We start from the raw sequence: 24,229 nt of genomic DNA on the forward strand, positions 1-24,229 counted from the left end.
GGGTTATGTCATACCCACCCCACCCCACCCCACCCCACCCAAAAACAAAATTTCCAAAAAACTAAAAGTGTGCCAGAGAACAATAGTGTGTGTCAGGAGGAGTGATCACATGGTGATTCCTATATGAGATGCAGAGCGTTGCGTTGGAGGGAGATAATTGTTGCCTCTCTGCCTCTTGCGTGCGACGCCCACCCAGGGATTATCCCCAACCTATAATAGACTGCTCTGCCTCTATTATCACAGTCACTAGCATGGCGGTCACACCTCCATGCACTTACACTATCTATGAGGGTGTCTCTCTCTAAAGCCCCAGTTAGACTTAGTTATGCACCAGTGTCACGCAAGAGAGAGAGAGAGTGGCACAGCCACGCTTTGTGTGAGCTTGCAGATCATCGGCTATTTTTGGGGTGCCTGCCATGCAGTGAGAGCAACTAAGTATTAAAACAGGCATAAAGGGCCTGCAAAGCTTGCTTTTGGTTCCTTGCGATGTTGTAGGGAGTGTAGGGAGGTTGGGTAGGGAGTCTGAGCCAAATTATGCCACGATAGGCACAGAATCGTAAATCATATATTCCCCGTAAGTCATATTCTGACCTTTTTGCACCCCCCCCCCCCCCCCCCCCCCCCCCCTTCACGTCACATGTTGACGTTTGGTCAAAATTGTCCCAACAAGTCATAATATGACTTCTTTTTTTTGTGAGACAGCATTGCCCACAACATCCCTGCTTAATTGGCCAGAGGAGATATTGGGCTTATGCGCTTCAGGCAGTACTACTTGTCAACCAGTAGGTTGTCCTGCCCAGGATCTAAATGTCTCAATGGACGAGTTGGGAGACCACCTCCAACCTACTGCACATGTACTAGTTATATTGTATTAACATACTCTACCATACATATTGGTCACGTTATGTTGTATTCATTAAAATAAGTTCTGAATGGCATGTTTGATTTAACTCTGTGAGTACACATGTGGAACCAAATACAAACGGATACATTCACACTGAAGATGTATATAATCTGTGTATATAATACAGAAAGTGAACCAAATTGCAAGTTCAAATCCACTGGGAGACGTCGATTCATCACCAGCAGGTATTTGTGGGGTTGAACTATGTGACAACATGCTAGTTCATGCACGTGCGTGCGGTTTTTCTCCCTCCTCTGCCAGGGAGCAGAGGACGGGGTCACAATATCTTTGAAATGCCAAAACGTTCCCGTGGAATGTCACACCGAGCAAGAGGGGACATCTATCAATACGGATAAACTGTCACTGGACACTATAACACCCCGAATGCCTCATCCATCATACACACATGTGCACACAAGACACACACACACAAACACACACACACACACACACACACACACACACACACACACACACACACACACACACACACACACGCGCATTAACACGCAAACACAATGAACACCATCACGCATGCACACACACACACACACGCGCGCGCACACACATTTACATGCAAACACAATGAACACCATCATGCATGTACACACATACACACACGCACGCATGCACACACGTGCGCTTATGCACTCACACACCCAAACACAAAAAAACACAAGCACGCGCACACGTGCAAACACAAAGGAATGCAAGCTCACACGCATGCACTCACATACACGTGCAAACACAAAGAAACACATGCACATACACGCGCACGCACGCACACAGAAAGATTTACAAGTTCCAGGTGGTATCAGTCAAGTGTGATATGGCTTTATAGATGGTACGGCGTTTACCGTTCAAGCTCTGCTGAGCAGCAGCAACAGCAGCAGCAGCAGCAGTGATCACAGGGCTCTCTCTACATCAGGATGGGTGTAAATTAACTCCATAATGGCAGCTCGCTGACCTTAGAGTTAGACTGAAATGCTAGAGCTGGCCTCGGCCCAGCTGAATTACAGCCTGTCAAACACACTATAGCTACAGCACAGCCCCAGATCCCTTCACAAGTGCATTCAGAGACCCCTGGCCTACACAAAAGACCCTGGGATTGAAACACTCTCTAAACAGGCCGTAATCCTCACACAGATGCTGGTTAAAGAGAGGGATGTTCCAGTAATGTCACACAATACTGTATACACGCCCGTATACCTGCTTAAATGTTGAGAGCCCGCTTCGTTTAAGCTAGTGTTTCTCAACGGGGGCGGTACGGACCCCCAGGAGGAGAACAGAGAAGTTCAGGGGGCGCTGGAAGCAGTGTTTTTTTTTAAAGGGGCATGCTGAGTTCCTCTTGGGTGTGTGTGTGGGGAGTAACATGATACTGACAATGTTACTGACATGATACTGACATGATACTGACCATGATACTGACATGATACTGACATGATACTGACAATGTTACTGACATGATACTGACCATGATACTGACATGATACTGACCATGATACTGACCATGATACTGACCATGATACTGACATGATACTGACCATGATACTGACATGATACTGACCATGATACTGACCATGATACTGACCATGATACTGACATGATACTGACCATGATACTGACATGATACTGACCATGATACTGACATGATACTGACCATGATACTGACCATGATACTGACATGATACTGACATGATACTGACCATGATACTGACATGATACTGACCATGATACTGACCATGATACTGACATGATACTGACCATGATACTGACCATGATACTGACATGATACTGACCATGATACTGACCATGATACTGACATGATACTGACATGATACTGACATGATACTGAACCATGATACTGACCATGATACTGACCATGATACTGACATGATACTGACATGATACTGACCATGATACTGACATGATACTGACATGATACTGACCATGATACTGACCATGATACTGACATGATACTGACATGATACTGACCATGATACTGACCATGATACTGACCATGATACTGACATGATACTGACCATGATACTGACCATGATACTGACATGATACTGACATGATACTGACATGATACTGACCATGATACTGACCATGATACTGACATGATACTGACATGATACTGACCATGATACTGACATGATACTGACCATGATACTGACCATGATACTGACATGATACTGACATGATACTGACCATGATACTGACCATGATACTGACCATGATACTGACATGATACTGACCATGATACTGACCATGATACTGACCATGATACTGACCATGATACTGACATGATACTGACATGATACTGACATGATACTGACCATGATACTGACCATGATACTGACATGATACTGACATGATACTGACATGATACTGAACCATGATACTGACCATGATACTGACCATGATACTGACCATGATACTGACCATGATACTGACATGATACTGATATGATACTGACCATGATACTGACATGATACTGACATGATACTGATATGATACTGACCATGATACTGACATGATACTGACCATGATACTGACCATGATACTGACATGATACTGACATGATACTGACATGATACTGACCATGATACTGACATGATACTGACATGATACTGACATGATACTGACCATGATACTGACATGATACTGATATGATACTGACCATGATACTGACCATAATACTGATATGATACTGACCATGATACTGACATGATACTGATATGATACTGACCATGATACTGACATGATACTGATATGATACTGACCATGATACTGACCATAATACTGATATGATACTGAACCATGATACTGACATGATACTGACCATGATACTGACATGATACTGATATGATACTGATATGATACTGATATGATATTGGCCATAATACTAATGCGTTGTGAGCTGGTAGATCTGCTATTTTTGCTATTTTTTAACATTTGAAAAATGATTGAAAATGTTTGAAGATTTAATTTTTTTTAAATTCTTTTGAAAGGAAAGTGAGATTAGTTTAGTTCTTTCCCAAGTTATCCTTTGTGCCTACAATAGGGACGCCAGGTTTAATGTGGCTAACAAGTAAACCTCAAAATAGATCCTGAGAAGTCGACCGGCTATGCCGGCTGTCCCTGTTATCTGTAAAAGCCTAATTGATGCTTTGGTGATAGAAAAAGGCGTTTTCAGTTGAAAATACACCATTCGTGTCGAGTGACACGTCTCACCATCTTTGTGCCGAAGCATACATTTGCCTTGAATGTGTTATTCACCAACTTTTGGTTTTCTTCCCATAGCATGAAAATCATCCAGTATGTCTACAACACATCAATTACAGTATATTCACTTTTCAATGTTCTGTATTTACACTAGAGAGCGGACCAGGACTCAGTCAAGCAAATACTCCTAGGGCACTGGTTCTCAACATGGGGCCCGGGGACCTCCGGAGGTCCTTAAGGAGGTTCAAGGGGGTGCCCAGCTAAATGATTGATAGTTAGGAACAAAATGGACCTCAACTCTGACCGTGTACAAATGGTACGCTCATTTGTACATTCATGGGAGTTAAATTATGATATTACAGTGTAGACTGGGGTCCCAGGGATGGCTAGAAATACAGCATTGTGGCTGAATGCCTCTGCATACATTTATAAAGCATCTTTATCCAAAGTGCTTAACAATGTGCATTGTAAAGCACTTTGCAGGCACCAACCTGCTCATCAGGAGCAGTGAGGGGACTCAGTGTCATGCTCAAGGACACTAACTCCAGGGGGGGAGCCTGGGATCGAACCGCGGAACCTTCCAGTTCCCCAAGCGAGCCAACGCTCCACCTCCTGAGTCATTGCCGGTTACATGGTCGTTAACAGTGCTGTACCCAGGTATAGGCAATACAATGTTAGCAATGCAGCAAAAAACAACACACAGCACCAGGCCTCCACCTCAACCCCTCCTGAATCAATCCATTTTAACCCTTTAAGACCGGGAACGCATCCGTGTCATTTTTACATTTCTTTGGGCTATTCAAAAATGGTGCCGCGCTATGAACTTGTATATCTGCTACTTTTTTTTTATCGTGAAAATGTTTGCAAATCTTTGGGTCCCTGGAACAACATATTTTGAGATGAGGGTCGGCGGCCAAAAACATATCATTTTGGGAGTCCTTGATATGGAAACGTTTTGTTCCAGGGACCCCCAGAAACAAAGATTTGAGTTAAAAATGTTGTTTCAAATATATATATATATATATTCAAAGATTTGCACACATTTTCACACAATTTATTTTTAGCAGATCTACAAAAATCTACAAAGATCTACAAAAATAGCAGATCTACAAGCTCATAGCACGGCACCGAGTGCCGTGCTATGAGCTTGTAGATCTGCTGTTTTTGAATAGCCCAAAGTATAAAATAACATATTATATAGCTAAATGACACAGACGCGTTCCGTTCCCGGATTAAATGTGTTAAAGCGCGTGCTGAAAGGAGGCTGTTTTCTGTCCAAACATTGGTGCGTTGGTTCTGATTCCAACAAACAGGCCGATCTGAGCCTCTCCCCTAACAGCTTCCTCTCATTCTTTTCCCGTTCGGCCCCTCTGGCATCAGGGGCCGCCCGGGGGCCGCCCGGGGGTATCAGAACCACACGTCAGCCAGCCAGCGCTCTAGACAGCCAGCCAGCGGGGCCCTGGCTGTTTTTACAGGTCAGCTCTCCTGCCCTCCTCTCGCCCCGCCAAGGCACACACAACCACTTCCTCTGCATGATGCAGTCAGAGACCTGTGTTATTAGAGCCATGAGAAACCCAAAACCCCCCCCCAACCAGTGTTGCCAGATTCTGTGAGAGAAACAAGCAGCCAGGTCTAGTAAAACCAGCCCAAAAGAAGCGACTATGGGGCCACATGAGCACTTTAACATATACATCAGCTATTTGAAAATAGCAGATCTACAAGCTCACAACGCGTCGCATCGCGACGCGTTGTGAGCTTGTAGATCTGTTGGGGAAATTATAATAAGCAGATCTGGCAACCCTGCCACCGACGCGGAATCATAATAGTTCGCTGTGTTATTCCTGTGATTTGGAACAATTTAACCACTTAAAGGGATATTTCACTCTCAAATAAAATAAACATAAAAAAAAAAGTATAACAAAAAAATGTAAAAAGTCATTGATAAATCACGGCCCCCTCACGCATTAGAAGGACAATATCAGTCACCAGGACCAAGGACGGGTGTTTTCAATGCATCTATATCATGGTTAAGTGGAGTTTGAAGTTACACACATGTTTGAAAGTGAAATATCCCTTTAACCACGGAGAAATTGTAAATGATCTAAGTTTAGAAAGAAAGAAAGAAAGAAAGAAAGAAAAAAAGATAGAAAGAAAGACATTAAGAATGAAAGAAAGAAAGAAAATAATTAAGAAAAAAAGGGGGAAACAAGGAAAGACATGCCCAAAACTGAGATGATATAATGACATGCCCAAAAACTGAGACGTCAGTGTTTAAAGCGATTAATGGAGACTCGTGTACACGAGCGAGACCGTCTGAAAGCCAGAACAAACACCGTTATACACATTCTCCTCTCTCTGCCATTCCATCCACAGACGTTTGCTGCGGCTCACACTGCGATAAGGCCGAGGAACGGGACTTCTGGGGATATTCGTCTTCTTGCGAAATAGTTAACACTTAGGAAAACAGATTATGAGGCACATTGTGGGTGTGAAGGCACACATAAACGTTCATTATCACCCAATTCAGTGTTTGATGGAACGGCGCCAGAAATAACCCACTCAGTGACACAGCACGGGTCGGAGTCTTTGGCTTCTTCTGGCGCTTTCCAGCAGAATGAGATACTGGAGCCCAGGGTTTCCCAAACGTCGGGTCGGGAAACATTCTCGGGCCCAGTTTCCTCACAATGATTTCTTTAATGATATTTTCAAAAGATTTAATTAATACTAATACTGATAATAATGAATACATAAATAAATACATGGCGTCGCCATGTGTTTTTGTACGTTTGGGTCATAGGGAGACACCAAATGTATCTTTTGGATCTTGGGTGAAACCCCTGCTGTAACCCCCACAGACCCACTGCTAACCCCCCCCCAAATAAATACCTCCTTCCACTGGACATTGAGCATCATTCCCTGTATAGTAACTTAGTAAGTAACTTAACACTGTCACTAATTACAATCCAATAATATGATGGTGAAACGGGCCCATTCTGCATAATGACAACTTTCACGTTGGGTATTTTGATGCCAATACGTTTTGTACTTTTAACCTTTAAATGCAGGACTTTTACTTGTAACAGAGTGTTTCTACATCATGGTATTGCTACTTTCACTCGAGTAAAACCAATCCGAGTACTTCCTCCATCGCCGGTCGCGTGCTATCGCTTCATTGTGCGTTTTGGAAGAACACGACAGGCCAAGGTGGTCGCATCATAGTTTCCACTGGCTTCGCTTAATGAATTTAGAGCAATTCAACAAACTGCTCGATTAAACAAACAAAACAAAACAAAGTCAATTAAAGTTGGAGGAAGACTTAAATTCAACCTCCAGTCAACACAAACAAACAGACTGTTAAAAGTAGAATAAACGAGACCACCTATCCACGGAGGGAGGCCGACTGTGCAAACATCACCAAGTCGTTTAAATGTAAATACTAGGTATGTAAAAACTAAATAGGATGTGCTCCACTCCTCAATAGGAGGTCCAGGGAGCCCCCGGGGTAATTGAGGGGCTTCCATGGGGTCCCAAATGAAGGAGAGTGTACAAATGGAACCACATGGACCCGTAAGGGTCCATTTGGTTCCATTTGTACACTCTCAGAGTTAAATTAACACTGAGGACTTTACAGTGTAGATTGGGGTCCCAGAGATAAGAAATCATTATCAAATGGGGGTCCGGCCAGCACCGCAGACCTAGCGGTCCGGGCACCTAGGCTCTAACGCAGCCTGACAGCGCATCGCGGGTTCGAGTCTCTCCCCATCTCTCTCTACCCGTTTCCTGTCCATCTCCACTATACACTATAAATAGAAATATAAAAATATCGAATTAAATAAAGAAATGGGTGTCCGCGTCCTAATGCAAATAGGCCGCTGACCAAAAGATTGAGGATCACTGCTTTACTCGATACGGTGTCTTAACTAATCACAGTGTCTTTTCATACAGTATAATAGTCATGGTGACAAAGATAAAACACCTAAAAACGAGTGAGTGTTCTCCCTTATAACTGTGTTATTTAAAAACAGGATATGGGCCAGACGACCAATAGGAAGTTATGACTGCGATAAGATCAGGGGTCGTATAGGTCACGGTGACTCTACAGCCAGAGGGCTGTGTTATCAGCGCGTGTCCCCTCCTGTGGGTCACCTGGGGGAAACAAAAGGAGTCTGACCCCTTTAAACATGACCCCTTTAGTCAAACAGCTGTTTTCACTGTGCAATTACAGAAGTGAATTGACTGGGGAGAGCCCGGGGCGTGCGAGGGCTAGCGTAGCGTGTGTGTGCGCTATCCTCGCGCCTCACGGCGGGGGCGCTGATAGTTTCTGGCAGTGCGTGTGTACGCAAGTGTCATTACTGTGTACCGACTCGGAAGGGAAACCACTTTTATTGAGATCCTGCTGCTTAAGAGAAAACCACCCGGGGAGGTTGTGGGTTCAAATCCACCATGGTGCATCCGGCTTGCTTTGTTGAGCGTCTACACTACACGAACACAATAGGCTCTATGCACAGCAGACATTTTGAGAGAAATTGGGCCTCTTCTTACTTCCTTCACAGGTGTTACCGATGATACTAATGAAGGCTCCGTTCTATTAAGGTCAAACAGAGTCAGGGTGCTGATATTGTGCATGTTGGCTCACTGGAAACACTCTGCTACACCAGTGGGTCTCAAAGTGTGGTCCAGGGACCCTCATGGTTCCTTGAGGGGGTTCCAAATGGCCCCCCCTTAAAAGGTGTGGAACTCTTGAGAGTGTACAAATGGAACCAAATGGACCCGTAATTTGTACACTCTCAGAGTTTTGGGAGTCCTTGAAATTAAAAGGTTTGAGAACCACTGTGCTACATGAAATGTAGCATTTTTGAATTAGCTGAACTACAAACAATATGCCATTATGTCAGACTTTTAATGTACAATGTAGCATGTAGCACGTAAGCTAGTGAATGCCCATTCACACGTCACACCCTCATGTTTGTGACAAGCTACAAGCTTGTGACGCATTGTGACCTAGGTAGATCGACTATGTGAGGTGCGCGACACCCGTGCGTGACTAAAGAATAACTCAGGCTGGAGCCACACGGCCAGTGGTTTACCTGTGCGTCTCTGTGTCCTCCCTTGTGCCCTCCGCTCTGGAAGCACAGAGTCAACAGTGTCAGTGTTCATTCATGTGGGGGACGTCACACAGTGAGGACTCACAGATCCAACACACATGCAAAGCACTGCCCAACGTATAGTATAGCAGCCACGCTGTAGGCCAGCATCCTCCTTCATGCGTTCATGCATCCTCTCACGACATTACGATGCCATCTCCCCACAGATGTTGATGGCATCCTGCACATATAGTGAGTATGCACATGCATCACTTCTCCACCGGGACATGCCCCCCTCATCTAGACTGAGTGGCAAAACATTGATCAGCATGGAGCATTGGAGTTTGGAAGTGCTCGTTGGAAATCACTCAACGGTCCTCCGTACCACCTGTTTCTAAATGTCACATAATGCAGGAGGCAGCAGGACGTTGTGTTATAGAAAACGAGCGCCTCCAAACTCTGACACTTAGAAAAATGATCACCTGCACGGAATGTATTGACAGAAAGTAGCTCATAACATGTCTATGGTGGATCTTTTATGAAACAAAAACTTTGCAGATAGAAAGAGGATAATTCAAGCTTTCCGTACAGCTGCCATGTTGGTGAGTTTAACGTTGTTTAATACGATCAGATAGGACATCTGTCTGGATGTATGGGCTGTCAAGGCCAGAAAGTAGTTTTTTGCCCCTCAGTAGGCGTTCCCGCATAACTTCCGGGTACGATGATGTCACGCGCATAGCCTCTATACCGCCCTACTACATGAGATAGTCATAGCCTCTATACCACCCTACTACATGAGATAGTCATATAACACTGAAAACTGACTCCTGTCAATGTGTACACTAAGCTTCTCTGAAAAGATGGAAAGAATACTAGAATTTATGAAAAAGAAATTGAGTGTAAAGAAAGAAAGAAAGAGCAAAGCACAAAGACACAGAAATAAAGAAAGAAGAGAGGAATGAATGCATATAATCTATATTGTCCAGAACAAAGCCTACCGTAGGATTCATGAATAAAATACATGAGCAAGCAAACCCCAATCCAAGCGGAAGAGGCTTGTACACACCACACACACACACACACACACACACACACACACACACACACACACACACACACACACACACACACACACACACACACACACACACACACACACACACACACACACACACACACACACACTAGAGGAACTGGCAAACAACACAAAGCCATTCAGTCAGAGACGGAGCAACAACACAGACAATCTGCTGTGCGGCTCATAGCCATGTGATCGGGGAGGGAGCACTACAAAAGTCTCATTCCTGGGCATGCGGACAGAGGGGTCAGACATGGACAATTGGACTCATCCAGTGAAAGCCACACAGAGAGATCTGTTTACAGCAGCCATGGACGGGCAGCAGCTGGCAGACTGGCCCTGGCACACACACGCGTGCACACACGCGCGCGCGTGCACGCACGCACGCACACACACACACACACACACACACACACACACACACACACACACACACATGGCACTCTCCACACTCCGGCACAAAGGCAGTGGAATGCTTTTGTTGCGCATAGGGCCAGCCCGGGGTTTCCCCTTTAACTCTTTCATGAAGCTGAACACACTGAGACACAACGCTATCAGTTGCACCAGGCTGTCTGTCTGTCTGTCTCCCAGGGTAGGGGGCGGGGAAGGTACTCACAGCTTTGGCTTGGGCTTGGTGGGCAGCGGGAGACCGTCCTTTACGGGGGACGGCGACAGCTGGGCTGGGGGTGGGGCAGGTACAGGTACCGCGGCGGGGAGCTCCGCCCGAGGTAGAGGTGGCGCCGGTGGTGGTGGTGGTGGTGGTGGTGGAGGCGGCGGCGGGCTGGGGGGCTGGCCGTTCTGCAAGGGGCCGCTGGCCTTGACTTTGGCCTCGGGGCTTATTATCGGGGCCGTCTGTACGGGGGGAGGTGCAACAAAGGTGCTGGGCCAGATCTCATACTCGTTGACGTGGAAGCCCTCGGCGGCGCCGCCCGGGGCCTTGGGCGGCAGCTCCAGCAGGCTGATCTCTGTGGGCGGGGGAGGAGGGGGGAAGGGCGTGGCGTCCTCGTACCCGGAGCTGTCCCCGGACACGCCGTTGCTGGACGAGTCCTCTACGGCTGAGGGAGACAACGGGCGGAGCGTGTTAAAACAACTGCTCCTACACACATCCTGGCTTTATTTAAAGGGACACTTTGTCAATTTAGAACCTAAAATACCGCTGATGTGAGGAGGTCATAGTGTGGGGGGAAATTACTTATGTATGTGAAAATGTCTGCGTGATGATTTCAAACTTAATTTGTGTCATCACAAAACCATTTCTATACATGATATCTGAATCAGAACAACGGGATTTAGGTTCAAAATAGTCAAAGTGTACCTTTAAATCTGAAGGGGTAAAATGAACACTTTGTATTGATTTTTATTGGTTTTATTGTGTACCTTTGCTGAATGTTCCGAATACATTTGCATCTGTTCTAGTGCCACTCGCAAACCTCACTGACCTTTCTATATAAAAGATGCTATACAAAAGTTGATAGTATCAGTACCTATTATTCTTATAATTATTAAGAACACACTTGACTTCAACTTAGCTTAAGCCCTAGCCACCTCTTACACAGCAGACCGCACACACACAAATATATACCAATACACATACACGCCCGATATCTATAAGCTTTTGTGATGCTGTCAGCAACAGATATTGAGCAACAGCAGGGCCCAGTCAGGATGATGCACTTCCTGTTTATTTGGATCCTTCCTTTCCCGAATGTGCGGTGACTATACCATCCCCTCACTAACATGACACATGTACACATCTATCTCACAAAGAACACACAAGTGTCACTTCGTCATCTGGCCTGAATGCACACCATACAGACTTATTATCACTGTGCCAAAACCACAAGACCTCCATGAAAGACATTGTGTCATGTGGAAGGGTCATTTTTCTAGGAGGACAACTCATCTGTGCTACAGTCATGTGGCATTAGCTATAGAGGGACATTTGATCGATAGATCCTGTACTATTGGGACTGTGCTCCTGAGGAGATCAAATCATACACAGAGTGTAGTATGTACATTCATGTGGCATTCGTTTTCAAGTTCTTTTTGGGGAAAATGGTAATCTGTCTTGTCTCGACCGGTTTCATGTACTGACCGCATTGACCGTGTAGCTTGATTCCCAACTGGGAGAATTACTGTATATTGCATGTCATCCCATATTGAATTCTGTCACTTGTCTCTGTCCTATAGCCTAACAAAGGCAACGTGCCTTAAAGCTGCAATCCATAACGTTTTTAGACCAAATCTTTTGCTTGAGACCCAAAAAACAAAATTGATGTCTCCCGCGGGACCCAAACTAGTGAAAATAGCTGATCTACAAGCTCACAACATCGCCACATGTTGGGAGCTTGTAGATCTGCTTTTTTCACTACACTTCTTACAAGTTTTCTTTTTTTCTAATTTATGGAATTTCTTTGGTTCTTTTTTTTTATTAAATTATTTTGAAAAAGAAAATCTTTCAAAATAATGATAATAATTTAAGACCAAATGTAGGAAACATAAAATAAATGGATATTTACTCACAACCCATCAAAATGGATCCGCGACCCAAGACTGGGTCCCAACCCAGCGTTTGTGAAACACTGTGATAACAGTGTTTATTACAATGTAACTAACACAACTGTGGTGGTTGTCATTGGTTTACTACTGCTCTTCTACTGAGAAATGTAGATCCTGCGGTCGGGTATAGGATCACTACCGATTGACAAGAGGTATTGCATGAAGGTTCAAACTGCGTATACTGTACCTGGGGAGACGGAGAGTTGTGCCGTGCTGCTGACAGAGCCGTACGTGTTGGAGGCGGTGCAGCAGAACTGCCCTCCGTCCTCTGGGAAGGCCTCGGCGATCACCAGGGTACAGATCTCCTCTAGGAAACAAACAAGCATATCGGCGACACACCGTCAATGACCATTACAGTCACTAATGAACAGTGATGGGCAATATTATTCAGAAGAGTAATATGTTACTTATTACATATTATTCCTTAAAAAATAATTATATTATATTACTTATTACTTGGATTACTTGTAATATTATATTACATATTATATTCACCCCACCCGCCAAAAAATAAGAAAAAAAGAGATGTACAAGACCACAATCTGTTTAGCCAGCTCCTTTAGAACTGAATCAAATCTTTTGGAATAATAAGGCTATAAAATAAAGCAACAATCTCTCTTGACCTTTTAAACGAAATGTTTTCAAAAGGCAGCCAACAAAACCTGAGTAATATGTAATATTTTTTACATAGTAATATGGTATAATATTACTGCTTTGGCAGAGTAATACCTTACACTACTCGTTACTGGGTAAAATAATAATATTACAGTAATATATTAAAAGTGACTTGTTACGGCCCAACACTGCTAATGAACTACATTTATAGTTTCACACATTGCATACGAGGCGGGTTACTACTACACAGTAAAATCTGTGTAGTGTAGTAGTGTTAACCACTTGATCCCTATTTTGATACGTCCGTCGTATGACAGTGTTGTGAGAAAACAACACAAATAGCTCATTAGTTTACAGATCTGTCTATTGTCGTCCATTGCTTTGTCACTGCTGCAGTGTGAATGCAGCAGCAGGGTGTAAACACGCTCATAAAGGGTTGTAAAAAGGGGCGTAAGCAAACTTAGAGCGACCCTCTTGGAATCGGAAGGTTCCCGGGTTTGAACCCCAGCTCCTCCTTGCTGCGTGTCAAAGTGTCCTTGAGCAAGACACTTAAAGGGATAGTTCGTTTTTCACCCGATGGAGACTTGAATTCATGGATATTTTTTGTCGCATTCCTAAGCCAATACTTTGATGACCAGTGGACCGGTAGGCAGCGGTTTCCGTAGATGACACAAAGGAGACTCTTTGTGTCTCCTACAGGAACCGCTGGTCATCAAATTATTGGCTTAGGAATGCGACAAAAAATAGCCATGAATTCAAGTCTCCATGGGGTGACTAATCGATTGAGAAAAAAGTCATTTTGGGGGTGAACTATCTCTTTAACTGCTTCCGATGAGCAGGTTGGTTTCCTTGCATGGTTTCCTCCAACAGGGGTCTATAGTCGGTCCCCGACTTTTTTCGCCTCGAAATCAAATCAAAACAGCAGATCTACAAGCTTGTAGATCTGCAATTTTTTTTGCAGACTGTTTGCCCCCAAAATGGAGATACTATAGGGCTCATGAGGTTAGTTGAACAGGACAGTGATGGCTGGACACTGCGGGCAAATGGGAGTGACACTGATTCATGCTTGACAGACAGGTGGATAAGATGCCTGAAAGAGAGTGACATGTTGACTCTCTGGCTTGTTTGTAATGAGAGGCTAAAGAGGCTAAAGAGGCTAAAGAGGCTAAAGAGGCTAAAGAGGCTAAAGAGGCTAAAGAGGGCCAATGATGGACAGGTAGACAAATGTTATGTTGTTCAGGGTTAGACTGATGATTGACACGGCTACGGCAGACGGGTGACTCACAGGCCAGAGGCACAGCAATAGACCAGACAGACAGCAGTGGTGTAAAGTAACTAAGTACATTTACTCAAGTACTGTACTTAAGTACAATTTTGAGGTATTTTTTACCTTACTGGAGTATTTCTAATTTGCAGTACTTTTACTTCTACTCCACTACATCTCAAAGGCAAATATTGTACTTTTACTCAACTACAATTATATGAAAACTCTGCTTACTAGTTACTTTGTAGATTTTATTATTACAAAACATATATTAACCACTTCAGCCCTATATAGCCTACATTTCGGCCATTTGAAAATAGCCGATCTACAAGCTCGTTTGACGCATTGTGAGCTTGTAGATCTATCCCGTGGCGCGAGATTTACACCTTCGGGCCTGGATTTTCAAGGGCCGGCGAGAGCTCACCGGACGTCGCCGGAACCGCGACGCTTTCCAGGGCGCAGGCCCCTCAAGATTTTTATACATTTTAAAACTTGTGAAATGGGACATTCTGCATAATGAGAACTTTCTACTATTGGTACTTTAAGCACCTCTTTATACCATTACTTTTGTACTTTTACTCAAGTAAATTTAGAATTCTTGACTTTTACTTTTACTACTAGTATTTCTACATTGCAGTATTGATAGTTTTACTTAAGTAAAAAATGCAAGTACTTTTTCCACCACTGACAGACAGACAGTCAGACAGACAGGATTGGGAACGGAAGACAGACACACACAAAGTTGTGCATGTATGTGGCAATTCCAGTAAGGACACAGAAAGACAAACTGACAAAGGGGGGAAAAGAACAGACACTGTAAAAAAAAAAAGGAGGGGGGACCAAGTACAGACCCCTGGGGGCACCCGCAGGTCAACGAATTGCATAGGGTTTAAAGTGGTTAAAACACTTGCGCGTGCACGCACGCACACACACACTTGAGACAGATGTTCAGGGAAGTGTTTGTGACTCACGGCGTTTCTGTCAGAGCGTGTCAATACCTGTTTAGCGACACGGCCGGGAAAGAGTTGTGCGTTAAGTGTCGTGTATGTGTCAGTGTTTGTCTGGGATGCTGTTGTGCGTGTGTTTACGTGTTTGGGTGGGTGGGGGGAGGGGGGTTGTTTCAAACTTTCCCAGGGACTCCCTTCTGTGCGCCGAAAGAGTGACGGCGATGACGAAGATCAAGACTTTCACGACAGCCTGTCATTGACAGCACAGAGGAGTGAGTGTCCCCAGACATTCCTAACAGAAACGCTGCCATGGAAACCATGGTGTAGTTTAAAACGATGACATGTTTTTTAATGATGACATGTTGTTGTTCGACAAACGCCACCTGTGACTACACCGGATTAGACGCTTACGATCAGACTGACAGCTTTACAAAACAAAGTGGGAGTGTTCATTATAAAAATGGAACCTTGCAGGTCCAATAGCTATTATTCTTATAATTATATAATAAAGAATACACTTGACTCCAACTTAGTCCAGGTTAAAGATACCAAGTGTATCCAATCAGGAGAAAAAAACTCATGGATTCAGGATAAACACGTGGAATTGTAAGTTATGAAACAAAACAAAAAAGGGCAAACAATATTTGAATTGGAAAACTATACATTTTGAAGATGATAAATGATCTTTGTGGGGTTCTTTCTCCTGATTAGATCAAATTGGAATCCTGAACTGAAACGGTCTACACTTTTTCTTCTTCATTTTTGTGTGTTTTTGGTCTCCCCCACCTCTCTTCTGTTCCAACAAATACCCGACTTCGAGCATGCAGGCTTTCATAGGCTATCTGTGTTTTTTATGTAAATTGGTCTGAAAACAGTCCGTCAGATTTGTTTCCCCACCCTACGTCACGTCTGGGAACAATTCCTCCCGTTTTTCAGTTCTGACCAAAAAAAACTCTATAGCAATTAACACTCCACATTTTACCGCGTACAGAAATGAGCTTGTAAATGAGAAACATGGCAACAGGAGGCATACCTGATTCTGCAGCAGATCGTGGCTCTGGTGGAAGAAAAGAGAGGAAACATTGGTTCATTATGTTCATATAAGCAGGTTGTTGTTCCCATAATCCTGATAAGGGCTGCGACTATCCATTATGTATTATTATGAGTCATTATTCTATTGATCACTTTTTCCATCAATAGATTGATCCAGAAGTGTTTCTTTTCATAATACATCAAATAATCTATTATTTAGGCGATATTATTATGCTTTGTCGCACAACTGTGTCATGTAAAAGCTTGCGCTATTTATTTTGTTGATATTTTGTGAAGTTTTTTCCTAGAATGACATGTCCAAACCCAACGATTATGAAACGATTATTTCACAAAAGTATCAATGTTTTTTTTTATAATCAAATAAATAGCAGATCTATAAGCTTACAACGTGATGACACATCTCCGACTTAAAATCTTCTCCGCTACGATGAGCACACTGATTGGGAGGGGGAGAGAGAGAGACAGACAGACAGACAGACAGGTAGACAGACAGGCTCACTTTTCTGGAGGACGCGGAAGTCCGGCGAGTCCTTGATCTCCTCTCCCTGCCGGGACCAACGGACCTGCAGTGGGGGGCTTCCCCGCACCCTGCACTCCAGGACCACCACCTGGCCCTCGGACGCTTGGGCGTCCTGTAAGAGCTACACACACACACACACACACACACACACACACACACACACACATTAAAAACTGTTAATTTACCATTGTATAAGTTATTTGTACAGCTGTGACTCATAACTTTCATTTCAAACGCGGCTAAGACGTAAAGCCTGTTTGGCTGTGTGATTATTATTGAATTGAACTGAAATAAGACCACTGGAGTCCTTGAAATTCTAAAGTTTGAGAAGGAGACCTCCTCCAACAAACACTGTTGTGTTAGTTATAATTGTATTAACATACTCAATCATACCGATCAGTTTCATAAGTCAACATTAACAAGTGTCAACGAGCGTCAGCTGGACAGTGACACACACCTCAGCTGAATTGAAAGTGACTGGAGTTAGTTTAAAAAGATCTTGAATATGACATGATAATGTTTACTGTGATTATGGTAAGCTTACATTTCATATCACAAACACCATAGAGTAAAAGCTCCTGTAACTTTAACCAGCAAAAAAAAAGAAAGAATCCAAAACATATAAACCGATACCGATATTGACCGATAACGGAAAATATCGTCTGATACCGATATGTGGCCCATATATCGGTTCATCCCTCCTGTAGAACAGTGTTTCTCAAACATTGTAATTGTCAAGGACCCCTACATTGATGTGTATTCGTCGTGGAAGACTTTGTGACCCACATCAGAGAAGATTTGTCAACTTTTTTCAAAATAGCCGGGGGAAAAAAAAGTTCCTCATTTTTGCTTGGGGACCCCCTGGAAACCCCCTCAAGGACCCCCGGGGCGTCCCCGGACCCCACTTTGAGAACGAGCGTGAAATAGATAAGTGGATGGTGACAGCGAGAGGGCGAGGTAGGGGTTGACCCTCATCTATACGGCGACTAATATGTCACTATACACCGAGGCCAGCTGTCCGGCCAGCTGTGTGACACGCCTCTAGTGTTGGCAGAACGGCGGTAAGCCATCCGTGAAGGGGGGGGGGGGGTTAAGGCGTGGGCGCACCGTAACTACATTGTGTGGCCTCCTCCTCTCCAGCCATTCAACACGGAACCGCAGTGGAATGGGGAATGCTACATGTGTCTGTCGGCACGGGACACTGTTTCACTTGGTTCTTAAGCGAATGAGCAGCTCTATGAGTCCTCTCTCTCTCTCTCTCTCTCTCTCTCTCTCTCTCTCTCTCTCTCTCTCTCTCTCTCTCTCTCTCTCTCTCTCTCTCTCTCTCTCTCTCTTCTCTCTCTCTCTCTCTCTCTCTCTCTCTCTCTCTCTCTCTCTCTCTCTCTCTCTCTCTCTCTCTCTCTCTCTCTCTCTCTCTCTCTCGGTATATTTTTGGAACACAGGGGGTATGTACAGTATGTACATCATTCATTTGTCAGACAGTCTGTGTGTGTGTGCGTGTGTGTGTGTGTGTGTGTGTGTGTGTGTGTGTGTGTGTGTGTGTGTGTGTGTGTGTGTGTGTGTGTGTGTGTGTGTGTGTGTGTGTGTGTGTGTGTGTGTGTGTGTGTGTGTATGCGTGGGGGGGGTTGTGACTCGTGGATGACATCACAGGGCTGACTCCACTGAAGGATCATCTCGTCCTCTCTCATGAGGATGATTAAAGTTCCTTTAGGGCTCTCGGGTGAAGAAAAAACGATGTTTTTTTGTAATGAGGTGGAAAATGATTTAGGGCCAGTCTAGTCTCGCGTAGCCAGACAACTATTCCACAATCTCCAAATGCTATATAGAGTCTGGAACTACACCTCCTGAAATCCGAGAGAGGAAGCTGGCACTTCCGTTCACAAAAATATATTTTAAAATATCTTTACATTTTATTTTTGAATTTCCATTTCTGCTTAGCATCAAGCTATATATCGTCACCTTCCTAAACTAATGGCCTTTTAAAGTTTTTCAAAACCATGTGACTAAGTCACATTAGGGAGATAGACCATTATAAAAGGGGAGGGAACAGCATGATCCTTTTCAATTAGGAGATTTTACCAGAGGTGGCTATTGTCATGAGGAGCCGACTTAGGCAAAATATAATTTTCCTCAAAAAATGACTTATGCCAATAGTTTAGGAAGGTGACGATATGCTTAGATGATTTTGATTCATATTAGGATAAATTTGCGTGACTGTAAAGGCAAAATGGAAGAGCTTCAGAGCTTCCGAGTCCTAGACTGTATGACCGGACACATTTAAAAATTGTGGGAGGCAACAGTCTGCCTGAATAGGGACGCTAGGGTTCATGAGGTTCGGACCCGTCTAAAACCACTGACTGTAATTTACTTTAGATTGTCTTTTAATACATCCTTACAATGTTTTAATTAGCTGTTTGCTTTGATACTGTGTTTTCATTTAATCTTTTACAATTGTATTGCTATTTATGTATTTTATATTTGGCCTTTGTGGACTCTAGATGTTTGTTCTTCTTGACTGGACAGCACTTTGGGTCAAGTTCGTTTTTCCTTTTTTTATGTGCTATGCAAATAAAAGTGACTTGACTTGAAGCGCTGCCTCCTTGGCCCGTCACAAGAGAAAGATTGGAGGGGAAAGAGTAAGGGAGGGAGGGAGGGAGCGTCAGAGAGGAGGAGGAGGAGGATCGCTCCTCTCGCCACACAGCCTATGTTTTATCTGACCCCTGCCTGTGAAAGCCACAATACCGACTACTAGTGTTATTACAGGGAGACGGAGTGTGTGTGTGTGTGTGTGTGTGTGTGTGTGTGTGTGTGTGTGTGTGTGTGTGTGTGTGTGTGCGTGCGTGCGTGCGTGCGTGCGTGCGTGCGTGCGTGCGTGCGTGCGTGCGTTCTAATTCCATTCCTCTGCTTTGGTGAGGACCAAAGCAAATAAAAGGAAAATGCTGCATTTAGCTGGACCTCATTTTCCACAGGGCTGTCACAGGGGTTTCAGTAGGGGGGGGGGGCAGTTCATGTTTAGGGGGTGGAGCAGCAATCCAGATCTTATTTTTAATGACTGAAACGTACCGAGTAAGGTCGTCGCTGACCCCAAACGTTGCTTCAATAAACGTTCTCCTGTACCGTGCAGGTTGGGAATGGGCAGTAATCTTTTATGGTGGAGAAATGAAATCAAATAAAGCCATTGAAGAGCTTTCACAATCATTGACCAGGGTCCCACAGTGGTCCCACAGTGGTCTGTACTTGTCTCCCTCCGTTTTCTCCTCTACACCAAATCTCTTGAAAATAGCCGATCTACAAGCGTTGCAATGAGCTTGCAGATTGGCTATTTTCGCTGAATGTTCGCCTATTACTTGCCCAGAACAGGGATGCTGGGGTTGAAGTGGTTAAATGGATGTGGTGTGAGTAGGCTTACCTTAGTGAACACAGGCGGTGCTGATAGAGGTGTGTCTCCAACATACAGTGAGGAGACTGGACTCTGCATCTGTGAGACAAAGACAAGGTCATGTTCAGGACAGGAAGATAATATCAGTGTCTGTCCTTCTGTTTCTACCTGTGGTTCTCAAAGTCTTTTTGAAAACATGCAACTGTATAATGTACAGTATTATGTATGATGTACTGTAGTACATGCACCTGGCCTTTATTTGCCCTGGTTGATAAAAGGACTGAGAGGAACATAAACATGCTCTGATTGGTCAAACCCTGGGCCTACACGGGATTGAATGTTTTTATACTAGTTACTTAATAACTAATCTAGTTTAAGTACATTTTGATACCAATACTTTGTACTTTTACTCAAGTAAATTTGGAATTCCAGACTTTTACTTGAAACAGTATTTCTACATTGCAGTATTGATACTTTAACTTAAGTAAAACATTTTCTTTTTCCACCACTGGCCCCAAGAGTACCATCTTAACTCCCTCCCTACAGTTCAGACATGGTTTCAACTCCCTCTCCACACAGTACAAGGGAATCCCAGCAGGATTACCATGTCAACTCCCTCACCACCACACTGCAGACACGGTGCAAGGGAATCCCAACAGGATTATCATTTTAGAATAAGCACTTCAACTCCCTCACCACAGTGCAGGGGAATCCCAACAGAATGAAACATTTATTTCACAAGGACAGGTCCTTGTTGACACAACGTTATTCTAATTATTCAATTAAACTGCGATTTTAAGGATTTTTAAATTTGTATTTATGAAATACTTTTTAAAATGTGTTTTTAATCTTTTGAAAAAAAAAAGAAAAAATCCCCCCCGAAAAACTTGCAACCCATAAAAATTGGTCGGCGACCCAAACATGGGTCCTGATCCACTCTTTGGGAAACAGTGGTTCTACAATGTGTCTTGCCCGCTGTGAGGACTGAGACATGGCCTGTACCAGATTACTAACACAGTGGTTCTCAACCTTTGGTCACATGATTTTGGGGGGTCCCCAGATGACAGTAAAGTGACACTGTAATGACTTTTAACTCATTGACTGCCTATGGCGAGATTTCTCGTAATTTTTCTCCAAGGCTCAGACCGCCAATGATGAGATTCTCGTCATGTGGTGTTTGCAGTGGTTTTACGATAGAGGGCGCTCTTCCACAGCCTGTGAATGATTATGATGATAATGATGAAGGCTACACCCAGAAATCACGTGATCACAACAAAATTAAAACTGGTTTCGTTTAGTGTTATAGGATTCACAAAAGTAACATTTTCTCTGCTTTCTGTTGTTTTTGGCGAAAACAAGCCACATACAACTGCCCATAACTATGGAATGGACTATCCCGACGGCATGCTTTTTCCCCACGATTCTCCGAGACCCCCTACGTCTTTTATGATTTTTCAAAGGTTAGTAAAAACGTTCAAAATTGCTGGCGAGGGCAGCTACAGACGATTTTTTAACTCCGGCAGTTAAAGAGTTACCGTAAGACTGTTTTAATACCCCCAAAAAAAGAAGGGAAAAAAATAAATAAAAATAGCATTACCGCATCAAAAGTAATCAATAAGCTATACTATAAAAACTGTTCAAACATTGCCCCAATTGTAATTATTGTTTAAAATAGCTGATCTACAGCTCACAACGCATCGTGCTGTGGAACCGAGTCAAACTAAATGTAATAGCTCAACTCCTACAATTCCGGGTGCTTGTCAGGGTGGATTATCTTGGGGGGGGTCTCAACCTGGAAAGGTTGAGAACAACTAAACAGTGTGTTCTTACCCGCTGTGGGGGCTGGGACATGGCCTGCACCAGAGTCGTCCTGGGTGAAGACGAGCGGATGGTGAAGGACATGGAGGTGGTCTTCTTCTGAACTCTACCATAAACACAGAAAAAGGAAGAATAAATCACGCGTGTGTTCTTGTATAGCGTCCCGCATTTAAATCACAACCCAAAACAAAGGACGTTTCCCAGAAGAAAGTGGAGATAGGAACTTCCTCGGAGGCCAAGAGGATATTAATTACTCGGGGAGACAACGGAAACAGCCTCAGCTGCGATTAAGATGACATCACGTTGGATCGTGAGGGCTGATACTTTCATAGTGTAAACATAGGAGGAGGAGAAGGAGGGAGATAGGGATGTTATACGACAGATAATGACTGACCTTAATACAGCAGAGAGAGAGATAGAGACAGACGTTATATAACAATACAACACCAATAAAAATGTCCCAATAAAAATGCGTCTGGCAAAAGCCACCAGTGAAGACAACACAGTGTGCTTTATGCATGGCCGAGAGAGAGAGAGAGAGAGAGAGAGAGAGAGAGAGAGAGAGAGAGAGAGAGAGAGAGAGAGAGAGAGAGAGAGAGAGAGAGAGAGAGAGAGAGAGAGAGAGAGAGAGGACGTTAGGCAGAGAAAGAGGCAGAAAAGGGGGGAAGAAATTAAAAGCCTAAAGGAGAGTAACATTTTTTGTAGAAGGTACAAAGTTTAATGTATGCAGGTGGGTGTAGGGGGGACATTCATTTATTTTTTGTAGCATATTAACCCTGTTGGCCGCTCATTAGCTAGATGGTAGCCAGTGTGCAGGGGTCGGGGTAACAGATTGTAGCCTGTTTGCAGGGGGGTAATGGATTATTGTAGGCAGTTTGCAGGGGCCGGGGTAATAGCTGTTTAAGGGTGTAGTTAAATGGAAGCATGCAGCGGGGCTGATTAGCTGCTGCGGGGTCCAATTAAGCTGCTCTGTGAGGGGGTCAGAGTTCATAGGGTCATGGGTACGACCGAAGAGAGTACCCGAAGAAAGAGTTTTTGACAAAACTTTAGTTAAAAAATAAAATAAAAATGTTAAATCAATTTGAAAAAGAAAAACTTTGTAAATAGATATTTGTACTTTTAAAATGTGTTTTAATGTTTTCAATGTACTATTAAACTTCACTATATGAAAATAACATTTCACTTTAATCATACTCTGACCAAGCAAACAAGTAATATACACTGAACTTTATTTTATTTAACCACTAAAGAAAGCACTATTCAGAAATGGTCAAATATTGCTGATATGCAAGCTCACAAAGCATTAGCAAGCATTGTGTTGTGACAAATTGTGAGCTTGTACATCTGCTTTTTTAAAGGTAAAAAAAATGGGACACATCAGCTGCATAATTGCAGATACCAATGTGGTTAAAAAAGTTCAAATAATGGCCAATTATTTGGTTTTGCCCATATTATGGGCAAAACCGTATCGGTTAGGCTCTATAGTTGAGGCGCACGCACGTACGCACGCATGCATATATGACGGTGACGGACGCATGCGCGGAGTCCGCGCCGCGGACGCACGGACGCACACACACAAACACACAGACACACACACGTACTGAGGCATGGCTCCTGATCTGGACTTGGACGTGGAACTGTCCCCTTCTGAGTCTGACGATGAGGCTCCTGCAAAGAAACAGAGGCAGCCATTCACCAAAACCCCTCACCACAGTGCATGACACATACAGTACACCGCTGTGCTAATACTGATGACGCTATGTGGAAGTAATGTGGT

The 24,229-nt window shown here is 43.8% G+C and overlaps 1 protein-coding gene across 5 annotated transcripts in view; it reads right to left on the bottom strand.

Moving 5' to 3' along the window:
• Window positions 1–24,229, bottom strand: part of palld (palladin, cytoskeletal associated protein) — a 126,198-nt gene that overhangs the window by 53,882 nt on the left and 48,087 nt on the right. For 4 of the 5 annotated variants that reach the window (XR_014601460.1, XM_084066831.1, XM_084066830.1 and 1 more), the window contains 8 exons: window positions 24,054–24,120; window positions 22,465–22,558; window positions 20,665–20,733; window positions 17,235–17,376; window positions 16,716–16,739; window positions 13,044–13,163; window positions 10,914–11,352; window positions 9,223–9,258 (listed from right to left, as the gene is read on the bottom strand). Coding sequence is in view for 4 of the 5 variants with exons in the window: in XM_084066831.1 (XP_083922957.1) it covers window positions 9,223–9,258; window positions 10,914–11,352; window positions 13,044–13,163; window positions 16,716–16,739; window positions 17,235–17,376; window positions 20,665–20,733; window positions 22,465–22,558; window positions 24,054–24,120 (991 nt within the window). In the remaining variant the exon portion in view is untranslated. The remainder of the gene's footprint in view (window positions 1–9,222; window positions 9,259–10,913; window positions 11,353–13,043; window positions 13,164–16,715; window positions 16,740–17,234; window positions 17,377–20,664; window positions 20,734–22,464; window positions 22,559–24,053; window positions 24,121–24,229) is intronic. The other variant, XM_084066832.1, reaches the window with a different exon arrangement.

Source organism: Gymnoscopelus microlampas (assembly GCF_963454915.1).
Source record: "Gymnoscopelus microlampas genome assembly, chromosome: 9".
NCBI lineage: Eukaryota > Metazoa > Chordata > Actinopteri > Myctophiformes > Myctophidae > Gymnoscopelus > Gymnoscopelus microlampas.